This window comes from Camelus ferus, chromosome 10 (assembly GCF_009834535.1).
Source record: "Camelus ferus isolate YT-003-E chromosome 10, BCGSAC_Cfer_1.0, whole genome shotgun sequence".
NCBI lineage: Eukaryota > Metazoa > Chordata > Mammalia > Artiodactyla > Camelidae > Camelus > Camelus ferus.
Window position 1 is genome coordinate 45,173,533 of NC_045705.1, and position 21,243 is coordinate 45,194,775.

Genomic DNA, 21,243 nt, shown 5'->3' on the forward strand with positions numbered 1-21,243 from the left:
GTTCTCCAGTCCAGGATAAGCATTAAGCCTAGAAGGTCAGCTCTGTGACTATTTTAGGATCAGATGATGCAGTAAGACAATGAGGACAGAACTCAGACTCCAATTCTATTTTTAAAAAAAAGTGCCTCAGTATTTTGTTTTGTTATCCCCAAAGCATTTAAAAAATTCAGATGCAGTAATTGCTCAATAAATGGCAGCAACTATTGCCGCGGCAGCTGAGCCCAGGGTTGCAAACACCCATGCAGAGCTGATCATTGAGGGGAGTTCCCCACAGCAAGACCCTGGAGAGTTGGAGCAAACCTCACACACAGCCCGGCGAGCTCTGAGTCTAGGTCCACAGTCAGCATAAGCCAACTCCAGGCTCTCCCATCCTCCTGCATCCGTCACCGAATCCACCCTCTTTAAACCCTGTCCAAACTGGACCCAGCACAAGTCATTTTCGGAGAAAGTTACCGACTAGTTAAAAAGCCCAAAGAGGGCTAAGATCTGGTGGTGAGCAGCTGCAGTCTAAGCCAGCACATGGGGATTTGTGCAATTTAAAGCTCTAGCCAGCTGTTTTGCACTGGCCGTGCAGAAAAAGCACAAACCCACACTATCCCCACTGGATCAGGAAGGGGAGCTGGTGATAGAAGCACTTGGGCCAGGCAGGGAGGGGCGGCAGTACGAGAGCAAGATGGAAAGGTCTAGGAGCCCACTGCGTAGAGCAGCTTTTTCCTTAGTCTGCTCTGATCAGCAGAGGAAGAGCCTGCTATTTTCAACCCAGTGTGTGAGGCGCTAATGCTGATGACATGATTCCAAAATCCTGAATGGTACCTTTGAATCTAGACACCTCAGCTGATGCCTATCTTTCTCCCTTACCTCTGATATCTTTTCTCATTGTTTAATGTTGAACATGGTGCACAACATCTTACCCTCCAAGCTGTGCTCGCATTAAGGGTGTCAGCACAGAGTCAAAAAACTGCTCTACTTCAGTGAGACACAGATTACACAACATGGTAAACAAAAGACTAGAAGCAAATGCACGAATATTCCCTTGGATTACTGAAAAACACGTTTGATGGCAAAACAAGAAAAAAAGATTTCAAACCTGCCCTCTCATTCTTCCTCCTTGGTTGTGCAGTAAACATAAAAGTTTTCAATAATCTTGTATCCTTCCTTTCACTCATGCTGAATTTCAAATCGACACACTATACAGTGTTGAATAGAACTGTTTCAGCTAGCTTTCTTTTTCATTACTTTGACATGAAAGAGTAGTTAAGACTTCAAAACTATATCATATTCCTCTTAATAAGGCCAATTTTTGTCCTAGTCAGTGAGCTGGATTATAGTTTGCATGCTTCAATAAGATATGACAATTGTCATAAAAATAAGAATTACAGATCCCACTTTTTTATATTTTGTTTTATTGGGAGAGGAGTTAGGTGGTTAAGGGCTGCTCTAAGGTGTCACCAGCATTGCTTTTACAGAACTTTCAGAGACAGTAAATAGGATATATGAACTGGGAGCAGGTAGACCTGGATTATAATCCTGACCCTATAGCTAACTTGGCCATCACTTAAACCTTTTTGTGCCTCAGTTTTCTTCTCTATAAAATGGGGCACAACTATCCAGTGAAGCGGGTAAGGACTGACCAAGCACAGTGGAAAACATGGCATTCAGCACAAAGTGCTTAGGAGTAAAGAGACTTAGTTCCAAATCCCAGCCCAGCCACTTACCCTGAGACCTTGAGTTTGTTACTTTAAAATACTCTGCTTTTTGGATGGTAACCCAAGGTTAACACCTGTGCTGAGTTAAATGAGATGCCACCTGTGCAGCCTCACCAAAGGGGGCTGCTCCTTGTATTATTTGCCTGACAGGTACTTGGCACTCAGACACCTGAGGTATGAATGCCCCTATAGATCACAGATGTGAACGCATTAGTCACTGCCTCAGAACACAGTGGCATCAGACCGTCCTCGTCTGAAAAAAAAAAAGTCCCTTTAAAGAGGATTCTCAGGTTGTAAAAACTTAAGGTAGGTTGGGCAGAGCCCGACAGGCACTCTTCTGTAAGTGCGGGGTTGGGGGTGGGGTGGCAAACAATCTGTGAAACAGATCGTGGCTAAAGCAGCACAACTGCCCACCTTTCGTTGATGCATTTACAAACACACCTTGCTCAAAAACAGGTGTACTGGTGCTCAGAAAGAGCCAGCTGCTCGGTGCTGTCGGGTGGGGGACCTCACTTTGTCTTAAATCTGAGAGCTATACGTGGCCGCAGGCTTCTGCACAGCACCGCGCGTAAGGCGGGCTTTCAGGTGGAAGCCCGTTCTTGATAAGGATAGGATCCGCGCCCCGGCTAGTAGAGAGGGAAGGACCGGGACGCCACGGCGTTAACCGTTCGGGACGGTCACCCTGCGCGCCCTGAGGTCGCGTTCCACGGGAGAGAAAGCCACCGCTCGCCACCGGGACCCCTGGCCCTCCAGCTGGTCCCTAGAGCACAACGATCTTAGATTCAGTATCACAGTATCCCCGCCCTTACATCGCGTCCGGGAATATAATATCCAACGCTACAAGTCAGCACGGGGTGATTCACTGACACATATATAAAAAACGGGACTAGGGGATCACGGCCCTGGGCTTTGTTGGAGTTTAAGAGACGCGAGATTACAAAAGAGGAGGAAGAGCTCAAACCAAACAGTCGATAGATGGGCGTCCTGATCTAGGCGCGGTTGGGCAATACATGCGGTCCTGCAACTCCAGCACAGGTCCTCAGAAAGGGGAAACGATTTAAGGCAAAGAACAGCGGAGGAACCCGACGCCGGCGCAAACAATCCAGGCACAGACAGCGCGGCGCTGCCGCCGGGGCCTCGGTTTCCCCCATCCGCAAAACAGGACGTTGGACTAGAGCGTTTCTCAATCCTACTATTAATCTAGAACTCTACAATAGTCCATGCTGAAGCAGCCCGAGGCTCGGAAACCGGAAAAAGGGGAAAGCGAGGGAAGACGACAAGGAGGGGAAAGGGAGGAGCTGGTGGGAGACCTGGAGAGGGAAGACAGGGGACGCCCGGAACAGGCTTGGCGGGTTTTCAACCGTATTCCTCCTCCTCCCACACCTGAGTTCTCACGTCTGGGCCAAGACCCCGCGCCCACCGAATTTGGGCACCAGCTGGCCAAGCTTCTCCCTCCACACCCCAATTTCTAAAAGCCACGGGCAGATGGTGGGCGGCACAATAATGCATGTCATGGATGGAAAGGGGAATGATCCTGGCTGGGGTTGCCTGGGCAGGTGAGCGGATTTGGAGCTGGGCAAGGGGTGGGACAGCACTACAGGGGTCGTAGAGCGCCCGTGTCCCATTCCGCGTGCCCCACGCGGACTAAACAGCATTCCCCAACTTTGAGCAAGGGGAGGGGGGGGTGTATGCCAAAAAAAAAAAGTTGCAGAACTTTTCCCCCAACTCTGTCGTGGAGGCGGGACCGGAGGGCGGTGCCTGCACCCTGATTCGCCGCCGGCTCCGGTCTGGAGGCTCGGATTGGCACGCGAGGTCCGGGGCCGGGAAGAGCGGGCGTGGGGGAGGGGAGCGGCCCTCCCCGACCGCGGGATCGGCTCGCGCCGGGAGCGGGTTAATTTCAAATCGGGGGCTTGACTGCTCCTGGACGGTCACATTCCCTCTGCCCGCCCGCCGGCCCGCCAGTCCCGGTCCCGGCTTTTCCCTCCGGCACCCACCTCGGCGCGGCGTAAGGACCGACTGACGGCCTGACACGCGGGCTCCCGAGCCTGAGCGGGGAAGGGGTGCCGAGGAGTCCCCGCTCAGCACCCGTCGGCTCCAACCGTGAGGTGAACTGACAGGTCAGCTGGGCTCAGAGGGACGCAGCGCCCGGCAAACCCCGCACCGGGAGAGGGATCAGGCGGGCAGCGACAGCGGCGGCCGTTTCCCGCCTCTCGCTCCACCGGGGGCCTAGGAGGGAGGAGCTGAGCTCCCGCGCAGAGGGGAGGGGGCGAACGAGGGGGAGGGGCGGGGATGCCGTGGTTCCGGGCGCGGGTTTGCCCGCGCTCAAGCCCCGCGCAGCCAAGGGGCGGTGCCGGCCACGGTCTGGCTTTCCGCGCCAAATTTTTAAATCGAAGGCGGAAGGTCCGGACCCTCCCCTGACGCCGCCAACCAATCGCAGGCCCCCGGGCTGCAGTCTGATTGGTCGAGAATCGTTGCCCTAGAAACCGCGAGGATGCTGTCTGGGAACTGCCAGGCCTGCGGAGCGCGGACTGGCCCCGGGGGGAGGGGCAGTTGGCCTGGCGCAAGGGGAAGTGCGCGGGGCGCGGGAGCCGGTGGCGGCAGGGGGACTGTACCTGGTTGCCTTATTGAGTAAATGCAGCCTTCCATGGTGGGGAGGGGGGGTCCAACATTTTGCCGTGAACTGGCCACCTGAATAGCAAGTACACAGCACTTTAAGGAAGCCGCATCTTTAAGGAAGTCTTTTTTTTTTTTTTTAAGTCTTAATCATAAGGCACTCTTAAAAATGCCCAGAGTACGTTTGGAGCTTAAAGACTGAATTTGGAAGTTACCAATTTCCCAAGACTTTACTGCTGAGCATATGCACGTGTTAACTCAGGCATCTAGATGCAGACATTAATCCAAATACTTGGGGTCGTGTCTGCTCAGCCGGAACCTTGGCTCATTCGCTGAGCCCCGAGCTCTGATCTGTGAACAGGTGGGTGCTTGTGCTTGCTGCAGTTCCTTCGGTGGGGTCTGGAGAGTGGCATATCTTCTCTAAAGGTGGGAGAGAGCTGTCACTGGAAACTCTGTGGGTGGTTTGAAATCTCGTGACAGCGGATCGGTTTGCTGAAGAAATTCACTGGCGTTTGATGGAGTCCTCTGCCCCGTGGGGTTGTCTCTGGTCGGAAATAAAATGTAAATGCAGTTTGTCAGTTTTCTTTAGCCTTTGTTACAGTAGTAGCCTGTGGTGTCCATGAAAGTATTTTCAACGGATCTCCTGCTTTTGTTTTTCTTTAACTTTTTCTATTTCCTTTTTTCTTCAAGGATATTAAACTTTATAATTGGACTACCTGGACTACTTGAACCATCAGAATATTGGGAGGAACTCCAGATTTTTCATTTTTAAAGAAACTCTAAATGTATGAGAAATTTACAGAATGGACAATGAAAAGGTACCTAAAGCTTCAATATTTATCTTTGCAGTTTTAAATGAAATATCATCCTGATTTAACTCTATAATTTGTCAATATCCAATATTTGATTAATGCCACATCCTTTTTTGTTTAGCCCCTATAAAAACTCAGAAGGAAGGGAAATTTAATCTTTGAAGACGGGAAGAGTTACAAGGGTCAAAGTAATCTTTAAAGAGATAAGTAGAGAAAAAAAGTATTTTTAAGAATAATAAAATTTGTTGGTTACTTTATTTCTGAGAATTCTTGAACAATAGGAATATAGAAGAGGCATTTGACACGATTTGAGCTTGAATTTCTTTTTAAGATAATTTTCTCCTAAGTCAACAGTTTCTTTTAAGTGTGGGGTGATCCTGTCATTGGGCTATCTTGATTGATGTCCAAATCCTGATAGATTAAAAAAATGAAATACGCAAATTTCCTAAACGTTTTAGATATTAGTCAAATAAGAGAATTGCTTTGCTTCTGATGGTCAGAGGCAAAGGACAGCAACCTTGAGAAAAATCCATTCTTGGATCAGCACTTCTCAGATGCACCTTCTTAGGAGAGTCCCCCCTTGGGTCCCTCACACCAGCTTCCATGTAAGAGCACCATAGTTGGATGGAGGAGATTCAGATTCAAGTCCTGTGCAATCTCTCTCAGCCTGGATGACTTCTTCTGCATAAACAGGACTACAGGATTAGGTGAAAATACAAATGGAAAATCACTTGATAAGTCCTAAGGAGTCATAGGCATAGAAGACAATCCCATTAATCTTGGTTCCTAAAGTCACTGAAGAATTAGTGAATCTCTCCATTCTTTCACTTATTGCCATCCCAGGCATTTCCCTTAAAATAGATACAGATGTTAAGAAGGTGTGAAGTCCCCAGTGGCCAAAAGTAGAAGAAATATAGTTTCCATTAATCTCACAAATGAACTGCTATTAACTTATTAACTTACCCTCTTACATCTCAGTGGCAGTCCAGTCTCTACCAGGAACTAGCTTTGTGGTCCCGGGTAACTAATTTTACTTCTTTTGGTTTCCATTTCCTCCATCTGTAAAGTGAAAGGGTTAAATATTGAAAGAGCAGACTTTTCTGGTCAGAAATCCTGCTCATGGGCACTCTGGATTTTGCTCCCCATTGGATTTTGCCAACAAGTCTGTCCATATGCTAGCCGTCACCCTTTTTACCTTGGCTCTCTGACCTTTCCACATCAATGAGGTTTTATTAAGTACTCACTCCATGCAGTCATTGTGCTAGATGGAGACATAGATGAATGGTTCTGCCATGGAGACCTTTACTTATTACAGTGTCATGAGTAGAAGTCACTCCAAAGAGTTTGGGAATCATTTAAAATTATCCGTCCTATTAGGGGAACCTAACTGAAAGGTATATGGGAACTCTTTGTAGTGTCTTTGCAACACTTCTCTAAATCTAGAATTATTTGAAAATAAAATTGTTTTAAAATTAGAAGTCTTAAAGTTTTCTTTTTTAAATTCTTGGAACATGAGATGAAACTTTTAAGTCCACGCTTTGTTGCAAAATTAAAAATGGAAAACAGCTATTAGAATGGGAAAGGTCAAGCAATCACTGGAATAAAGTTACTGATTTAGTCAACTCAACAATCTCACTCAGCATTTTTCTCCTTAGCAATATTCTATTTATTATACAGTTCTTAGAGTCCAAAGCTATCTGATAAATCTTTTTATAGTGGATTTAATAACTGACTTGTTTTAAACCAGGAGAACCTCTTTTTCGAGCCACATAAAAGGGGATTGATGAAAACACCCCTGAAAGAATCCACTGCTGCAAATAGAGTGTTGGCGGAGATCCAGCCTGACTTTGGCCCTTTAACCACACCCACCAAGCCCAAGGAAATCTCCCCAGGAGAACCGTGGACACCAACAGCCAACCTCAAAATGCTTATCAGTGCTGTGAGCCCCGAGATCCGCAACAGAGATCAGAAAAGGGGTTTGTTTGACAATAGAAACGGATTACCTGAGGCCAAAGACTGTTTACACGTATGTTTGCAGAGGACTGGGTGGAGATGGTGGCGGGGTTGGGAGGAGGGGGGACTTGATGAGGGTAGTTGTAGCTGTTGAAGCACCAGCAATATAAAGCATCGCCCCTCCACCCTGATCCCTGGAGAGGTTTGGACCCCATCAAATACAGCCCTGGGAATTTGGAATCTGTAACTTATTTATGAACTGCTCCCCTTTCAGATCTGTCAGGCAGTCGATCCTGGTTTCCCAACTTTCTCCCTCCCATTTTGCAGCTAACGAAGCAAACAATAATTGTTAGTCATTAAGCGCAGATGCCCCTCATAAATCTTTCCCAGTAAGACATTATTTACGTCTTCCTTTGTAGGAACACTTATCTGGAGATGAATATGAGAAATCTCAACCCAGTCGAAAAGAGAAAAGTTTAGGATTGTTGTGTCATAAGTTCTTAGCTCGCTATCCCAACTATCCCAACCCTGCTGTGAATAATGACATCTGTCTTGACGAAGTGGCCGAGGAACTTAGTAAGTATGCAAAGAGCCCACCGAAACGCTTAATCATTAAAATAACTTTAGAGACTTACTCCTTCAGACCCACCCTCATGTAGCCAGTGTTTGCAATGACACAAATAAGGCCACATGGAAACTGGCAATCTGTTAAAACCCTATTAATTTAAGAAGAAAGACATATAGTTTCCAATATCAGTTGTCTTAAAACAGAAGCAAAGCATCACAATGGAGATTGCTCTGAATGCATTTGGAAAGCTCTGAAGCTTTAAAAGAAGGCAACATTGTTGTATGACTTATTTCACAAAGAGCCACAACTCTGAACTTGCCTCTTGTTTCTCAGCAAGGAGCCAGGCTGCAGACTGGTTTCTTCACAGTTTACCCTGAGGATGGGCTTCTGTGCCTGGGAGCAGGGCTTTAGTGCTCCCTGACACAAAGCACTATTCTAAGGAGTGTGTTTACTGAGTGTTTTGTGTTTGGCAAAAGTCACTGTTTCCCCCTATCCCATTTTATTCCTCTCTCCTGAGACTCAAATCTAGTTACAGCTAGAAAGGAGTCTGGCAAATTTGGGGTACCTTTGGAGTGCTGAAAATACCATAATCTGAAACTGTGAAGAGATATGCAAGATATTTTAATATCTAGCTATCACCCCATGAAGAAGGTTTTGACCTTCTAATACATGTTTATACATATCAACTTTATTTCACATTTTAAGAACATGCCATTTAGATTCATCTATTCACATACATTGTATTGAAGCTATGGAGGATGTACCCTTTAATTCAGCAGGTATGTGCTGATCGCCTACTATATGTCAGGCAATGTTGTAGCAGCTAGGATAACAGCAGTGAACAGAAAGGACAAAACCTCTGCTCCTATGGAACCTACTTTCTAGTGGGGGCAATAGATAATATGCAAAGGACATAATAAGTAACTAACTGTAACATATGTTAGAAGGTTATGTGTGCCGTGGGAAACAAGATGTAGACCAAGGTAGAGGGGGATCAGAAGGGCCAGGGAGATGCTTTGCAATTTTTAATTTAATTTTAAATTTAAAGTGGTCCAGTCAGGCATTGTTGAGAAGGCGACATCTGAGCAAGGACTTGAAAAAATCGAGGTAGGGAGCTACAAGGACATCTGGGAGAGGGATTTCAGCCAGAAGCAACAGCCCAGCACAAAGGCCTTCAGGCAAGGGCATAGCTAGCAAGTTCCAAGAACGGCAAGGAATCTCAGCACCTTGTGCCTATTATATGACAGCTGTGTGTGTGTGTGTGTGTGTGTGTGTGTGTGTGTGTGTGTGTGTGTGTGTGTGTGTGTGTGTGTGTGTGTGTGCGCGCGCGCGCCCGCGTGTGTGCTGGAAACTAATATAAGAAACGGATTGCAAAGTGTGGGATTTAGAGGTCTGAAGCCTTGGCTCTGCCACTTACTTGCTCTGTGCCTTGGGGTGAGCAGCTTAGCCAGCTAAGCTTCTATTTCCTCATCATTAAAGTGTGGATAATAATACCTATCTCATAAGTGGGCCTAAATTTGTATGGCACATCCGAAGGGCTCCATCAATGTCCCCTTTCTAATTCATATTAATTATTTGTGTCCTTTGAGAGCAGGGACACACCTTTCCCATCCTACACTCTTCGTTGAGCATAAAGTTATATAATACAGAATCTGCTGACTAATAACCCACGGAAGAAAAAGTTACTTGATTCTATACACGTTACAAAACCTGATCCTAGTAACGGACAACTGCTCATTCTTTGTAGATGTCGAGCGCCGCCGCATTTACGACATCGTCAACGTCCTGGAGAGTTTACACATGGTGAGCCGCCTCGCCAAAAACAGGTACACTTGGCACGGGCGACACAATCTCAACCAAACCCTCGGGACTCTGAAAAGCGTCGGGGAGGAGAACAAGTACGCGGAACAGATTATGATGATCAAAAAGAAAGAATACGAACAAGAGTTTGACTTCAGTAAGAGTTACAGTATAGAGGATCCGCTCATCAAAGCAAACCCCAGCCAGAACGGACACTCAGACATGTGTTTTGTCGAACTCCCTGGAGTGGAATTTCGGGCAGGTGAGAGCTGGTGTGGAAAAGCTCAGGGGGCAGGGCGCTTCTCCAAAGTCTAAAGGAAAGTTTCCTTAGGGAACGGCTCTCAAAGCTCCTGCTGCTTTTAATTTGAAGATGCTGCCTGTCACCCCTACAATCAGGTTGTGGTATTTTTAGACGGTGACTTTAGAAATCACTTGTCCCTTCACGGATTTTAATTCTCTAATCCTCTTCCCTCTCCAAAGCCTCTGTAAACAGCCGCAAAGACAAGTCTTTAAGAGTGATGAGCCAGAAATTTGTGATGCTGTTTTTGGTTTCCACGCCTCAGATAGTAAGCCTCGAAGTCGCTGCCAAAATTTTAATTGGGGAGGACCACGTGGAAGACTTGGATAAAAGCAAATTTAAAAGTAAGTGGCATGAGGGGGTCAGGTATAGCTCAGTGGTAGAGCACATGCTTAGCATGCACAAGGTCCGGGATTCAATCCCCAGTACCTCCATTTAAAAGAAAAAAATGTGACATGACCACCGTGGACTTGGGACCTACTCTTAAACAATAAAATCTTCATTATTAACTGATTTCCAAATACATTTGTGATATAAGCAGATCATCTCTAGTTGTGCTTGTAAGTCTTCCCTTCACCCCAGAAGCCACGATGACACTGCTTTAGCTAACTTGCAGGATCCAAAGATACATATGTAAGTACTCTTACCTGACACTTTGGCTTATACAGTTCCTTCAATGTTACCTCATTTGATACTGTAACATTGTCCCCACTGACACAGGTAGAACCTATACTATCTAAAGTCTAAATGAGCTGTAAACTGTAAAGACTGGAACCCAGGTCTCTGGTCTTTCCACTGACTCATATTCGAGGGTGTAAATAACTTCTTGCCATTTTGAAAGACTGGTTTTAGCCAGAATATCTGCTCTAGGTTGGAAAGAGACCATAGACTGGGCTCTTAACACAACTCTGCCCTTGCCTATAGAACAGAATTTGCAGGAACCCCCACAAAGAGGAGCAGAGAGGAGGTGTGGAAAGGAGTGCTCAGCAGATGGGGAGGGGCCTGCTGCACACCCATCTCTCGTGGGGACATTCGCAGAGCTCCACGGAGGGCATGAGGCTGGCCGGGCCATGGGTCACTTGCGGGACCCAGCTGAGTGGTGAGGAAGAGCTGCCCCAAGCCAAAGCAGAGGCTGGAGGATGCCTGGGAGTTGTCATAGACCTTTTCCATCCCTGTGAGGCTGTACTGGTCCCATGAAAGTATATTCAAACATCCTCAGGTTGATAATGTCTCTGTAAGGACAAAACGAAGTAGAGATTAAGGCAATAATGCTGGCAGTTGGCTTGGGAGATCTGTCATTTCAAAAAACACATCCCGATACTGCTTTCTCTGAGTCACCACACAGCTTTCAGCTCTCCAGTTCACTGGTTAGTCAGAGCCTTGGAAACTATTCCAGGACCTGCAGATGCATAATTTGCTGAATCCCCAGGGAATTCAGAACCTTCTGGCATGGCTATGAAGGAGGGGCTCAATTTGTAATTTTGTACTATCAAGCTGAAGTAAAGGCAAACTTTGTGCAACAAAATTTTTCAAGATATGTAAGATTTGTAGAATTAACAAATCTATGCTTTGCATACTACACGTGGACAGTATAAACATCTGTAAATTTTAATGAGCTATAGAATTTTCCATGCTTATGATATAAAGTCAATTTTATTTTTATAAACTATCACAAGCAGGAAAGCAATACATTTATCATTGATGCTGTATTTCTATTTGTTCATAAAATTCTTCTGAATCCTCATTAGAGGATGCCCAGCAATGGTGAGTTTTTATTGGAAAATCTGTAACATGTTTCCCAATAGGTGATCTCATTGAGTCATTTTTTTCCTTTTCCAACGTGTGCTTTTGTCATTTCAAAATTCATCAGCAGTGAGTCTTTTCAATATTTAAAACTATTTTTTTTTTAATCAAAGCAGTATCACTAGAATAACTCAAGAAGAGTCACATATTTCTCTAACATTGATGGTTAGGATAGCTCTTTGAACATACATGAAGTCCTTATGAAGCAAAGTCCTTTGATCTTTCATTTTTCCATTAAGTGATGGATATACTTTTTTTTCCCCCAGCAAAAATTAGGAGGTTGTATGATATAGCTAATGTTCTGAGTAGCCTGGATCTTATCAAGAAAGTTCATGTTACAGAGGAAAGAGGCCGAAAACCAGCTTTTAAATGGACAGGCCCAGAAATCAGTCCAAATACCAGTGGTATGTATTTGTTTTCTTTCATTCATTGCTTCGTCATTTTGAATTAATGCACATTTAGAGATATTCTCTCTTTCCCTCCTACTCACACTCACACATAGAAAGAACATATATAAGTGATTGAAAAGACAGTTAAAGATGAGTGCCAATATGGAAAGCTTGGCCCCCGGCTCCATCAGCAACCCAAGGTCCATCACCATCTCACACCCTGTGCAGGAGGAAGAATCTGTATGTGAAAGGATTTGAGAAAGTTGAAAGCATCACAAAACATAAGAGATGACTGCTGTCATCATTATGCTGCTCAGTGACCATAACAGAGTCTGTGCATGTGCGGAATATGAAATGAATTCATCCCAGTACCAGTATTTTAGCCTCCATCTCAACTCTGGGATTCTGGCATTTGGCATTCCACCAAGATCCCCACACAGAAGTGCTGGAAAGAGCAAGAACATGGGCCATGGAGGCAGAGGAAAACTTAGGTTCCAGTCCCAGCCCTGTCACTTATCCCAGCTGTGTGACCTTGGGCCGGTCACATCTCACCTGCAAGTGGGAAAAACAATGGCACCTTTGCAAGGTTATCAAGACTTTGGATATAACCTCAAAGAGAGGTCCTTTGGTGCAGGGATTCAGGGCACAGGCTCTGGGCCAGACTGGTCAAGTTCATATTGCAGACCTATATTCTACAGGCTGAGAGACCATGAGTCAGTTGGTTAATGCCTGAAGGGGGTTGCATTTCCTAAGAAGTACCTACCTCAGTTGTTGAGAGTGTCTTAGTCCATCCAGGCTGCCATAGCAGAGTTCCATAGACTAGGTGGCTTATAAACAAGAGAAATTTACTTCTCACAGTTCTGCAGGCTTGGAAGTCCAAGATCAAGGCGACAGCAGATTTAGTGTCTGGTGAGGACCTGCCTTCTAGACAGCCATCTTTTCATTGTAACCTCACATGGTGGAAGGGGACTAGCAAGCTCTGTGGGGGTCTCTTTTATAAGAGCACTAATCCTATTCAAGAGGGCTCTGCCCTCATGACCTAAGCACTTTCCAAAGGCCCTACCTCCTAATACCATCACACTGGGTGTTAGGTTTCAACCCAGGAACTTGAGGTAAGGATACAAGTAATTCAGTCCAGAGCAGTGAGGGTCACCATATTTCATCAGATTAAGATACCACCCTTTACAAGATGCATCATTTTTTATACATCAAGAAGAAAGAAAAACCACTAACAATCACGCCGTCGCACGCCACTGGTTAAGGTACCAAATCACTTTACTGTACACCTGAAACTAACACAACATTGTAAATCAACTAGACATCAATTAAAAAAAAAGATACCATGGGTTTCAGAGATGTTAAGGTGTGAACTGTTATTTCAGAATTTACTTCATAAAATAAATAAGCTTTTGTAGGTAAAGCCCTTTAAATATAAAGTCTGGCACATAGTAGGTGCTCTCTAACTGCTGCCACTTCAATTCCTCAAATCGTTTTAGAACCTCACTTGACTTCACACCCCAGAAGGAAGCTGAATCACCAAGTGCTAACACACCGCCCTTTTCTGTTTCAGGGCTCAGCCCAGTCCTCCCTGTGGCTCCCTCTGATCTGGAAGTGAGGCGATCTTCAAAAGAGAACTGTGCCAAAAACCTCTTTTCCACCCGTGGGAAACCAAACTTCACTCGACACCCATCTCTCATTAAACTGGTAAAGAGCATAGAAAGTGATCGGAGAAAGATAAATTCTGCTCCCAGTAGCCCTATTAAATCCAACAAAGGTATGTTTTCAATTGTGTCAGGGCTCTGCCTGGAAGAATTCCTTTTTATCTGATTTTTTTAGTTTATTTGATTCCTACCAGACTTGCTAGAGAATTGTTTCAATATGCGTATACCCAAACCTGCTTGAAGCCTAACTTAAATATGAATTAAAGGATGAAAAGTGATTTGTGGGGCTTATTTAATTGCTGTGTGATTTTGGGGGGTGGTGCATGTTTCCTGTTCCTTTGACTTCAGTGGTGTTTCATCTGTGGGAACGTGTATTCTTTTGCTTTGACCGACCCCCTCCCCCACCTTCTTTTTATTTCATCAGCTGAGGCTTCTCAGAATTCGGCACCCTTCCCAAGTAAAATGGCTCAGCTCGCAGCTATTTGCAAAATGCAGCTAGAAGAGCAATCAAGGTAGGTTGGCAACGCTCTTTAGTAACAGGATGCATCACTTGACATTGCATCATTAGGATTACTTATTTTATGTAAGAATAACACCAGCCTTGGAAACTGGTGAGCTAATCTCTCACTCATACAGAATCATTACAGAAACTATCTGCTAATGTCATAAAAGCACGGCTTCAATCTAGGGCGATCTAAAGTGGTAGAACATTTTAGAGAAAATGTGTTTCTACTGTGTCATGTTTTCAATCCTGTCTTTTAGTGAACCCAGGAAAAAAGTGAAATTACAGCTGGCAAGATCTGGGCACTGCAAACCACTGGCCCCTCTGGACACGCCAGCAAATACTGAGCTGGAGATGACAGCACCGTCCCTCATCCAGCCCCTGGGGGTTGTCCCCCTCATCCCCAGCCCATTGTCATCGGCGGTACCCATGATCCTACCTCAGGCCCCTTCGGGCCCATCGTATGCCATCTACTTGCAGCCTGCCCAAGCCCAAACCATGACACCGCCCCAAGGTCTGAGCCCGACGGTCTCCTCCACCCCCTCCTCTAAAGCCATGAGATCAAAAGACTCCACAGAAGCCATGACCGAGAATACAGCCAGTGATGCTGCAAAGCCCAGTGCCCCGACCAGGCCTGGAAGCTTGCTGCCAGGGCCGGAGAGGCAAGGTACAAAGAACAAAGACAGGGAGCCTGCTGGGGAAAGAGGCGCCAAGAGGGCAAGCTTGCTCGAGGACAGCAGTTCCAAAAAGAAATTTAAAGAAGACCAAAAAGGACTTGAAAATGTCTCCGCAGTAAGTACAGCCTTGAACAGTGCAAAGCTTTAGGAACTCCCCCATTGATTAGAGGATCTGGTGGTTTGTGAAATTTACCAGAGCAAAGAGCAGGGAAGGGAAGACAGGGAACTGTTCCTTTGCATCCTGTAATCCAAACAAGGCTTCCAACAGCTAATCCCCTGACTGGGATGACGGCAGGGACATTTTTAACCTGGGGAGGAAGGGATTATTTGCTCTCTTTTTAAAGCACCCCAGGTGGTTGTCCTTAAATCCATTTGTCTGTCACATACCGGAATGCAAACACCTGTCCTGAAAATCTTAAATTATTTACAAGCAGACGTGACCCCAAATGAATGAGTGGGTGCATAGGGTTCCTTTAAGTCCTGCTTTCTGAGTCATTCCTTGAGGTCTGTTTGATGACATGTAACTGACATCTGTTGTCTAGAAGAGAAATTGTGCCCCCTGTTTTTCCTTTCTCCCTAAAATTTAAACCAAAATTTCTATTTTGTGTAAATAGAAAATCAAATTTATCTTGGCAAATTGTAGATATGTTGGATGCATTAGTTTCTAGGGACTTTGATGTTCTGGATAATATTTTTCCTAGATGGAGTTTAATTCAGGAAGGAATTAACACTTATCAGATGCCTGCCCACATATCAGACATCAGAAGTATTAGGGACTTTTACATGCATTGTCTCGTTTTCCTCCCTTAGGACAATTATATACGAAATTTGTCATCACTGAATAAACAAACACCACTAAACATGGAAGCAAAAGTTAATCTCTCATTTTGTCCCTGCTGTTCACTCAGATAACTGCTCTACATCTTGTTTTCCCATATCTATAAAAAATTTATTCTGCCAGTTTTTCCTGATCATCTCCTGGGTGTAAAGCACTGTGCCCTGGATCACATCAGACCCAGCACCTGCCTTTGGAGACAGTTGCTTTTGAGCGCTTGCCCCAGGGCCATATTACAGTTTTGGTGAGGTTAAGTGAATTTATTACATGATGTGATACATAAAGGGGCTTGTGATCCTTTTAAGGCACCATCTAAGCTGAAGGGTATTACCTGTAACTGTTGACATTAAGGAGGCTATAGAGTTTGTCAAGTCTTCCCTGAGGATGGCCTCATGGTAACCATTCAAAACATCCATTATCTTGGCATAGTATCTTGTTGCATTTAATATACATGCTGTGGGGGAAAATCACAAGGCTTCAGCTTGATTCGATTTTCTGGGAGGTCCATAATCTCTCCAGGCCAGTGGGTATGATTTAGTAATGGTCCCCTGTTGCTCACTTAGTTATTCAGGATTAGGGTTTTCACTGGATAGATTCTTCATGTCCCCTGCTTTTTTCATCTCTGACTTCATCCTGACCATTTCTTTTTAGTTCGAACTGAGCAACACAAAGAAAGTGAGAGATTCCTGTGTTAATTCATTCGACAAACATTGACTGAGAATCTACAGTTCTGGGGGCGGAGAGAAGACAGTATACAAATAAACACACATATATCGGGTGGTGAATGATAAGAAATATGGTGAAAATAAAACGGGATGATGTAAGAGGAAGGGAGTAAGAATGCTAATGAAGGCTAGATAAGAAGACATACAAGTGGAAATATGTCAAATTCCCTCATCCTGCTACTTTAATAGTTCTAATTTTTTTTTAAAAAGGAATTGGCATTATAGGTGAAAAAATTTTGTGATGAATGTAGTTTATAGGAAATTGAAAAAGAATTATTATTGGAGTATTACAGGTTTTGCTGAAGATTTGAAGTCAAAGCAGCAACCAGAAAACCTTGTACTATGAGAGGACGATCAAAAATAGCAAAGAGCAGCTATTTGTAAAGCACCTAGATCGATCACTTAAAGTTTCTCTATCCCTGCAGCCTTCCAGGAACCTACTAGTAAAGATATTGAATAGAATTAAGCATCTAAGAAACCAAAGTGAGAGTTGGTAGTACACTGTTAGCATCGTGGATTCTGAATTCACCGGTTTCCAAGGAAAAAGACCAGACCTGTTAACAGCTAAATCAAAGGGCAGACTGATGTTTTGACAGTGGTGAGGAGGAGGAAGATAAAAGGAGGGCCCCTAGTTTACAAGAGCTGCTCTTTGCTTTTGCCAGTCCTGCTCATGGTAAGGCTGAGCAGACTTTTCAGGCGGCTTAGCCTCCCAGGTAGGCTCTCTCTGTTTAGAGAAGTACCAGGATCAGCAGGCCCGGTGAGGGCACACACAACCCAACACTCTGGCCATTTCTGTTTGGAATACAACCTTATGGCCCCAAGCTTTTGCTGCATGACAGCTGGGTGTCTAATATGAATTAATCAGTTCTCTTTGTTATCTGTAGCTTTTGCACTCTGGTGCCCTGCCCTTTAATTTGTATCTCATAAGGCTGTTTGCTTGGTATCATTAAAACCTAAAGTAGTAGGGGAAAAAAATGTATAGTTGTATAATTCCTTTGTTCTAAATCAGCAGTCAGTCAACTTTTTCTGTAAAGGACCAGATAGTAAATGTTTTTGGCTTTGTGGGCCACGTGGTCTCTGCTGTACCTATTCAAGTCTGCCACTGTTTTAAAAAAAAAAAAAAAGTGTCTAGAGACAATACATACATGAATGGGCCTGGCTATGTTCTAATACAATTTTATTTACAAAAACAGCCAGGAAGCTGTATTTTGGCCCATGGTTTGGCAATCCCTTTCTCTAAATCAACAGTTCCTAAAATGTTTTCCTTGAATATTAATACTAACAAAAGTTCAGCTGTTGGTTAGCCTGGGACACGTTACATGACAGATGCCCTCTTGGAGATTTACAGCATCTGTCATTATTAAAGCCCCTTAGAAATTCAATTCTGTAATAAGGACACCATTTTCCTTTGTTTAATTTGGCACTTCCCAAGCATCTTTGACTACAATTCAAGTAGTGGCTGCTTGCATCCTGTAGAACTAGCGTCCCTCTGAATATTCTTCAGGAAATACCACCCTACGTAATTCAAGGACAATCAGATAATAACACAGCAGTGCCGTCATGGGGTCCAGCTGCATTCAGCTTGTTCTGACAGTTAGTGCCACATCTAAGAAACACGTGGTTTGTATTATTCAAGACAAGTATTAGTGTGGCAGGGAGGGATATTGTCTTCAAGGAGCCATAAAGCTGGCCTGCCTGTGGCCCACACCATTGGAGGCTTTGGTCTGATGAGACAAAACCACCACCAAGGGATATGAGTCCTGGAAGAGGCACGTGGTCATTTTTCTTCCTGTATTTGTGTGTAAAATAAACCCTTCCTCCTTGTTTTCTAGACTTTGTTCCCATCAGGATACCTAATCCCTCTCACCCAGTGCTCAGCCCTGGGGGCAGAGTCCATTTTGTCTAGTAAAGAAAACTCAGGTACACTTTCCCCAAACCACAGGATCTACAGCTCCCCAATCGCAGGTGAGTGTACATAAAACACTGTCCAAACGTGGGTCATCCTCAAGTTCACTTAAGCCTTATGTGCTCCTCGGACAAATGCCTGTGCTTTTAAGATATTTCCCCCCTTTTTCTCTCCAGGTGTTATTCCAGTGACATCATCTGAACTCACTGCTGTTAATTTTCCCTCTTTTCATGTAACACCTTTGAAGCTAATGGTCTCACCAACTTCCGTGGCAGCCGTACCTGTCGGGAACAGCCCGGCTCTCACTTCGAGCCACGCCGTTCCCGTCCAGCACCCAAGCTCAGCCATTGTAAACTTCACCCTGCAGCACCTGGGCCTCATCTCCCCCAGTGTGCAGATGTCTGCCAGCCCTGGGCCTGGAACCATCCCCGTATCTCCAAGAATAGAGGCCGTTAGCATCACCCCAGAAAATGCAGGCACCCAGCAAGGAAGAGTCCCAAGGTATGACTTGTCAGCCCCGAGCCAGAACCAAACAAATGGACAATCAGCTGCAATGACTGGAGCACAGCAGGTGAGACTATTTCCATTAATTTATTTTTTTCCTTGGTTAGTAAGTCCCAAATATCAGTATCATGGGAGACTCAACGTTTGCTTTTCTTTTTTTCTTTTTAACACCTTTATTGTGGTATGGTTCCTATACAGTAAACTATACATATTTCGGATGTACAGTTAACTTTTGCTTTTCCTTGGGAAAGGGAAAGGATGGGCAAGTGAGGAGATTAAATGCCTGCCTGCCTTCCAAACCCAGGAAGAGTGCCCATGGAGTCCGTATTATCGGGCTATTGTGAGCTTTTTGTCTCACCTTAACAAAAACAATTGAAAATGTAAAACTCACCCAGGCTCCCCTGGCAGATTTCAAGGCATGCTAGGTTCCCGCCGTGTGACATGTCCTTCCCATCCAGTCGTCTCAGGCTGCCCGGGCGTCCCTGTCTGCGTGGGTTTGACTTTTTCCCATTTCTCTCCTTCCAATCAGCCTGTTCCTGTGACACCCAAAGGATCCCAATTAGTGGCCGAGAGTTTCTTCCGTACCCCAGGTGGACCCACAAAGCCAGCGGGCTCATCCTGCGTAGATTTCAATGGTGCTAGTAAAACCTCCGTAGGGACTCTCTTTGTCCCACAGCGAAAACTGGAAGTCTCAACAGAGGATGTCCATTAATTGCCAGATTTGGCTTCACTTAATTTTCTAAAGAGTTGTATAATAGAGAAGATGTACTCAGACTGATTTGGAGAGCACATTCTCTAAAAAATACTGTAAATACGTTGGGGATTTGCTTAGTTTCAAAACAGACACTTGTTTTCCTACTTATATATATACACACAGAGAGAAAATATATATTTGTATTAAGCGAAGTTCAGCTGTCAGTCCTACAAAATAAAAGTAAAATGTTGAACTATGGTGTATTAACTTCTAAGGGAAAAGGATTCGTTTTTTTCAGGTGTGCCTATACTATTATGCAGAGTAACTGTGTTAAAGTTTACTTCCCTTTGAGTGAATATGTGACAGGTCTAACACAGCATCCTCTTCAACTTTGCACAAGGAAAACGCTGTGATGTATAATGTATTTTTAAATAAGAGGGCTGTAGCTATATTTTTTTGTAATTTCTTTCATCTGTTGTCATTGCAGTATGTCTTTTTGTAACGTTCACAACAATGCTCAATCAAGTCTATGGAAAAATTATTTATAAAATGTATTTTCAATCATAAGTTGTTCAAATTAAAACTCTTCTCAAATGTATTTAACATTTTCATTTGGCCAGTGAGGGCCCCGTTGGAAGAAAAGGAAAATTTATCTAACGTCAGAGGCATATTCTGAGGAAGGAGTTCTTGGTTCCCTTGGAGAAACAAAGTTTATTTCCTATGTTCTTCCCCTCTTGATCCTCCATGTGGCTCCACTTTTATAGAAGTGAAAATGGCCTTGGAAAAGCTATTGCTTGGCCAAGGATACCCAGCTAAGTCCCACGTGCTTCCTACCACATCTTGGGAGATGAGAAAGGAAAGACAGGAACTGGGGTGCTCCCTGCCCTACACTGGTCTGCCCAGCATCTACCCTGGGCTTCCTGCTGTCTACAGACAAGGGGCTGCAGCTCCAGTCCTTTCACCACAATTTCCAAATGGCCCAGCTCCGGGGATGGGGAAAGCAGCAGGAAGGATTCTCATTTCGTCCACACTCAAGGAACTACCACATCAAATCCTCCATGAGCACCAAAAGAAAGAATGAGCTACAATGTACTGAACACGCACCTCCTTGATTCCCTGCTATGGGACGAACTGTAACTTAAGAACTGATATGTGCCTTCCCTGGTCAGGGTCTTAAAGGATCGTCGTAGTGTCTATTTCCTGCATGTTTACTACATGCCAGGCACTGTGCTACACATCTTAAAGGCATTATCTTTACATGCTAGGATGATGAAGTCACTGAGGCTCCCAGAGATTAAAACACAGTTAAATGTGTGCAAGGATTTAACCCATGTCTGTGGGCCCTCCATCCATCCATTACCCATCTCCCTCCAGATGCATGCCCAGCAGCTCTAGTAGGAACCAAGCACACTGTTTCTGGGTATTCTAAGCATTTGTAAGCTCACCCCTTGCAAATATACATGTTTTGTTTGCACAACAAAGTACGGCTAAGGGGAGGTTTCCACAGTGACTTATTAGAGATCCCTCTTCTTCCACACCACTGGAGAACCAATTTGAACTACTTTCTCCCTAAGCACCTCTGCCTTTGCTTTTATAAGCCACTTGGGGGCCATGTGGGTGATTCCTGGTGTAAGAAATGGCTCCTACCTTTAGGGTGTTTATAGTATCATTGAGGAAGACAGTATATACACACAAATCAATGAAGAAAGAAAGCATGTCCATGCAATAAAGAGAAGGTAAGTTGTCAAACAGTAGAGAGAGACAAACGATAACAGTTCAGTGGAGCCTACTAGATCA

At 44.7% G+C, this 21,243-nt stretch overlaps 2 protein-coding genes across 12 annotated transcripts in view; one reads left to right on the plus strand and one right to left on the minus strand.

Annotated features, from left to right (window-relative positions):
• Positions 1-1,422: 1,422 nt before the first annotated feature.
• On the plus strand, positions 1,423-20,874 carry E2F8 (E2F transcription factor 8). Of its 6 annotated transcripts, none has more exons than XM_032488871.1 (14): positions 1,423-3,262; positions 4,464-4,680; positions 5,010-5,137; positions 6,879-7,157; positions 7,504-7,660; positions 9,400-9,714; positions 9,933-10,094; positions 11,820-11,957; positions 13,513-13,716; positions 14,028-14,115; positions 14,366-14,897; positions 18,175-18,307; positions 18,425-18,819; positions 19,282-20,872. In XM_032488871.1, exons 3-14 carry the CDS (start codon positions 5,123-5,125, stop codon positions 19,462-19,464), a joined length of 2,601 nt encoding a protein of 866 aa, XP_032344762.1. In that variant the 5' UTR covers positions 1,423-3,262; positions 4,464-4,680; positions 5,010-5,122; the 3' UTR covers positions 19,465-20,872. The 6 variants fall into 6 exon arrangements, with proteins under 6 accessions (XP_032344762.1, XP_032344761.1, XP_032344763.1 ...); XM_032488870.1 differs by lacking the exon at positions 1,423-3,262 and adding an exon at positions 3,297-3,823; XM_032488872.1 differs by lacking the exons at positions 1,423-3,262; positions 4,464-4,680 and adding an exon at positions 3,297-3,823.
• LOC116666417 overlaps positions 5,148-21,243 on the minus strand; it is a 50,303-nt gene continuing 34,207 nt past the window's right edge. For 2 of the 6 annotated variants that reach the window (XR_004323255.1, XR_004323259.1), the window contains 4 exons: positions 19,144-19,288; positions 10,764-10,982; positions 6,095-6,190; positions 5,148-5,826 (listed from right to left, as the gene is read on the minus strand). Coding sequence is in view for 1 of the 6 variants with exons in the window: in XM_032488876.1 (XP_032344767.1) it covers positions 10,966-10,982; positions 15,949-16,071; positions 19,144-19,288 (285 nt within the window). In the remaining 5 variants the exon portion in view is untranslated. Of the gene's footprint in view, positions 5,827-6,094; positions 6,191-10,763; positions 10,983-15,948; positions 16,275-19,143; positions 19,289-21,243 lie in introns of all 6 variants that reach the window. The other 4 variants (XR_004323257.1, XM_032488876.1, XR_004323258.1 and 1 more) reach the window with 4 other exon arrangements.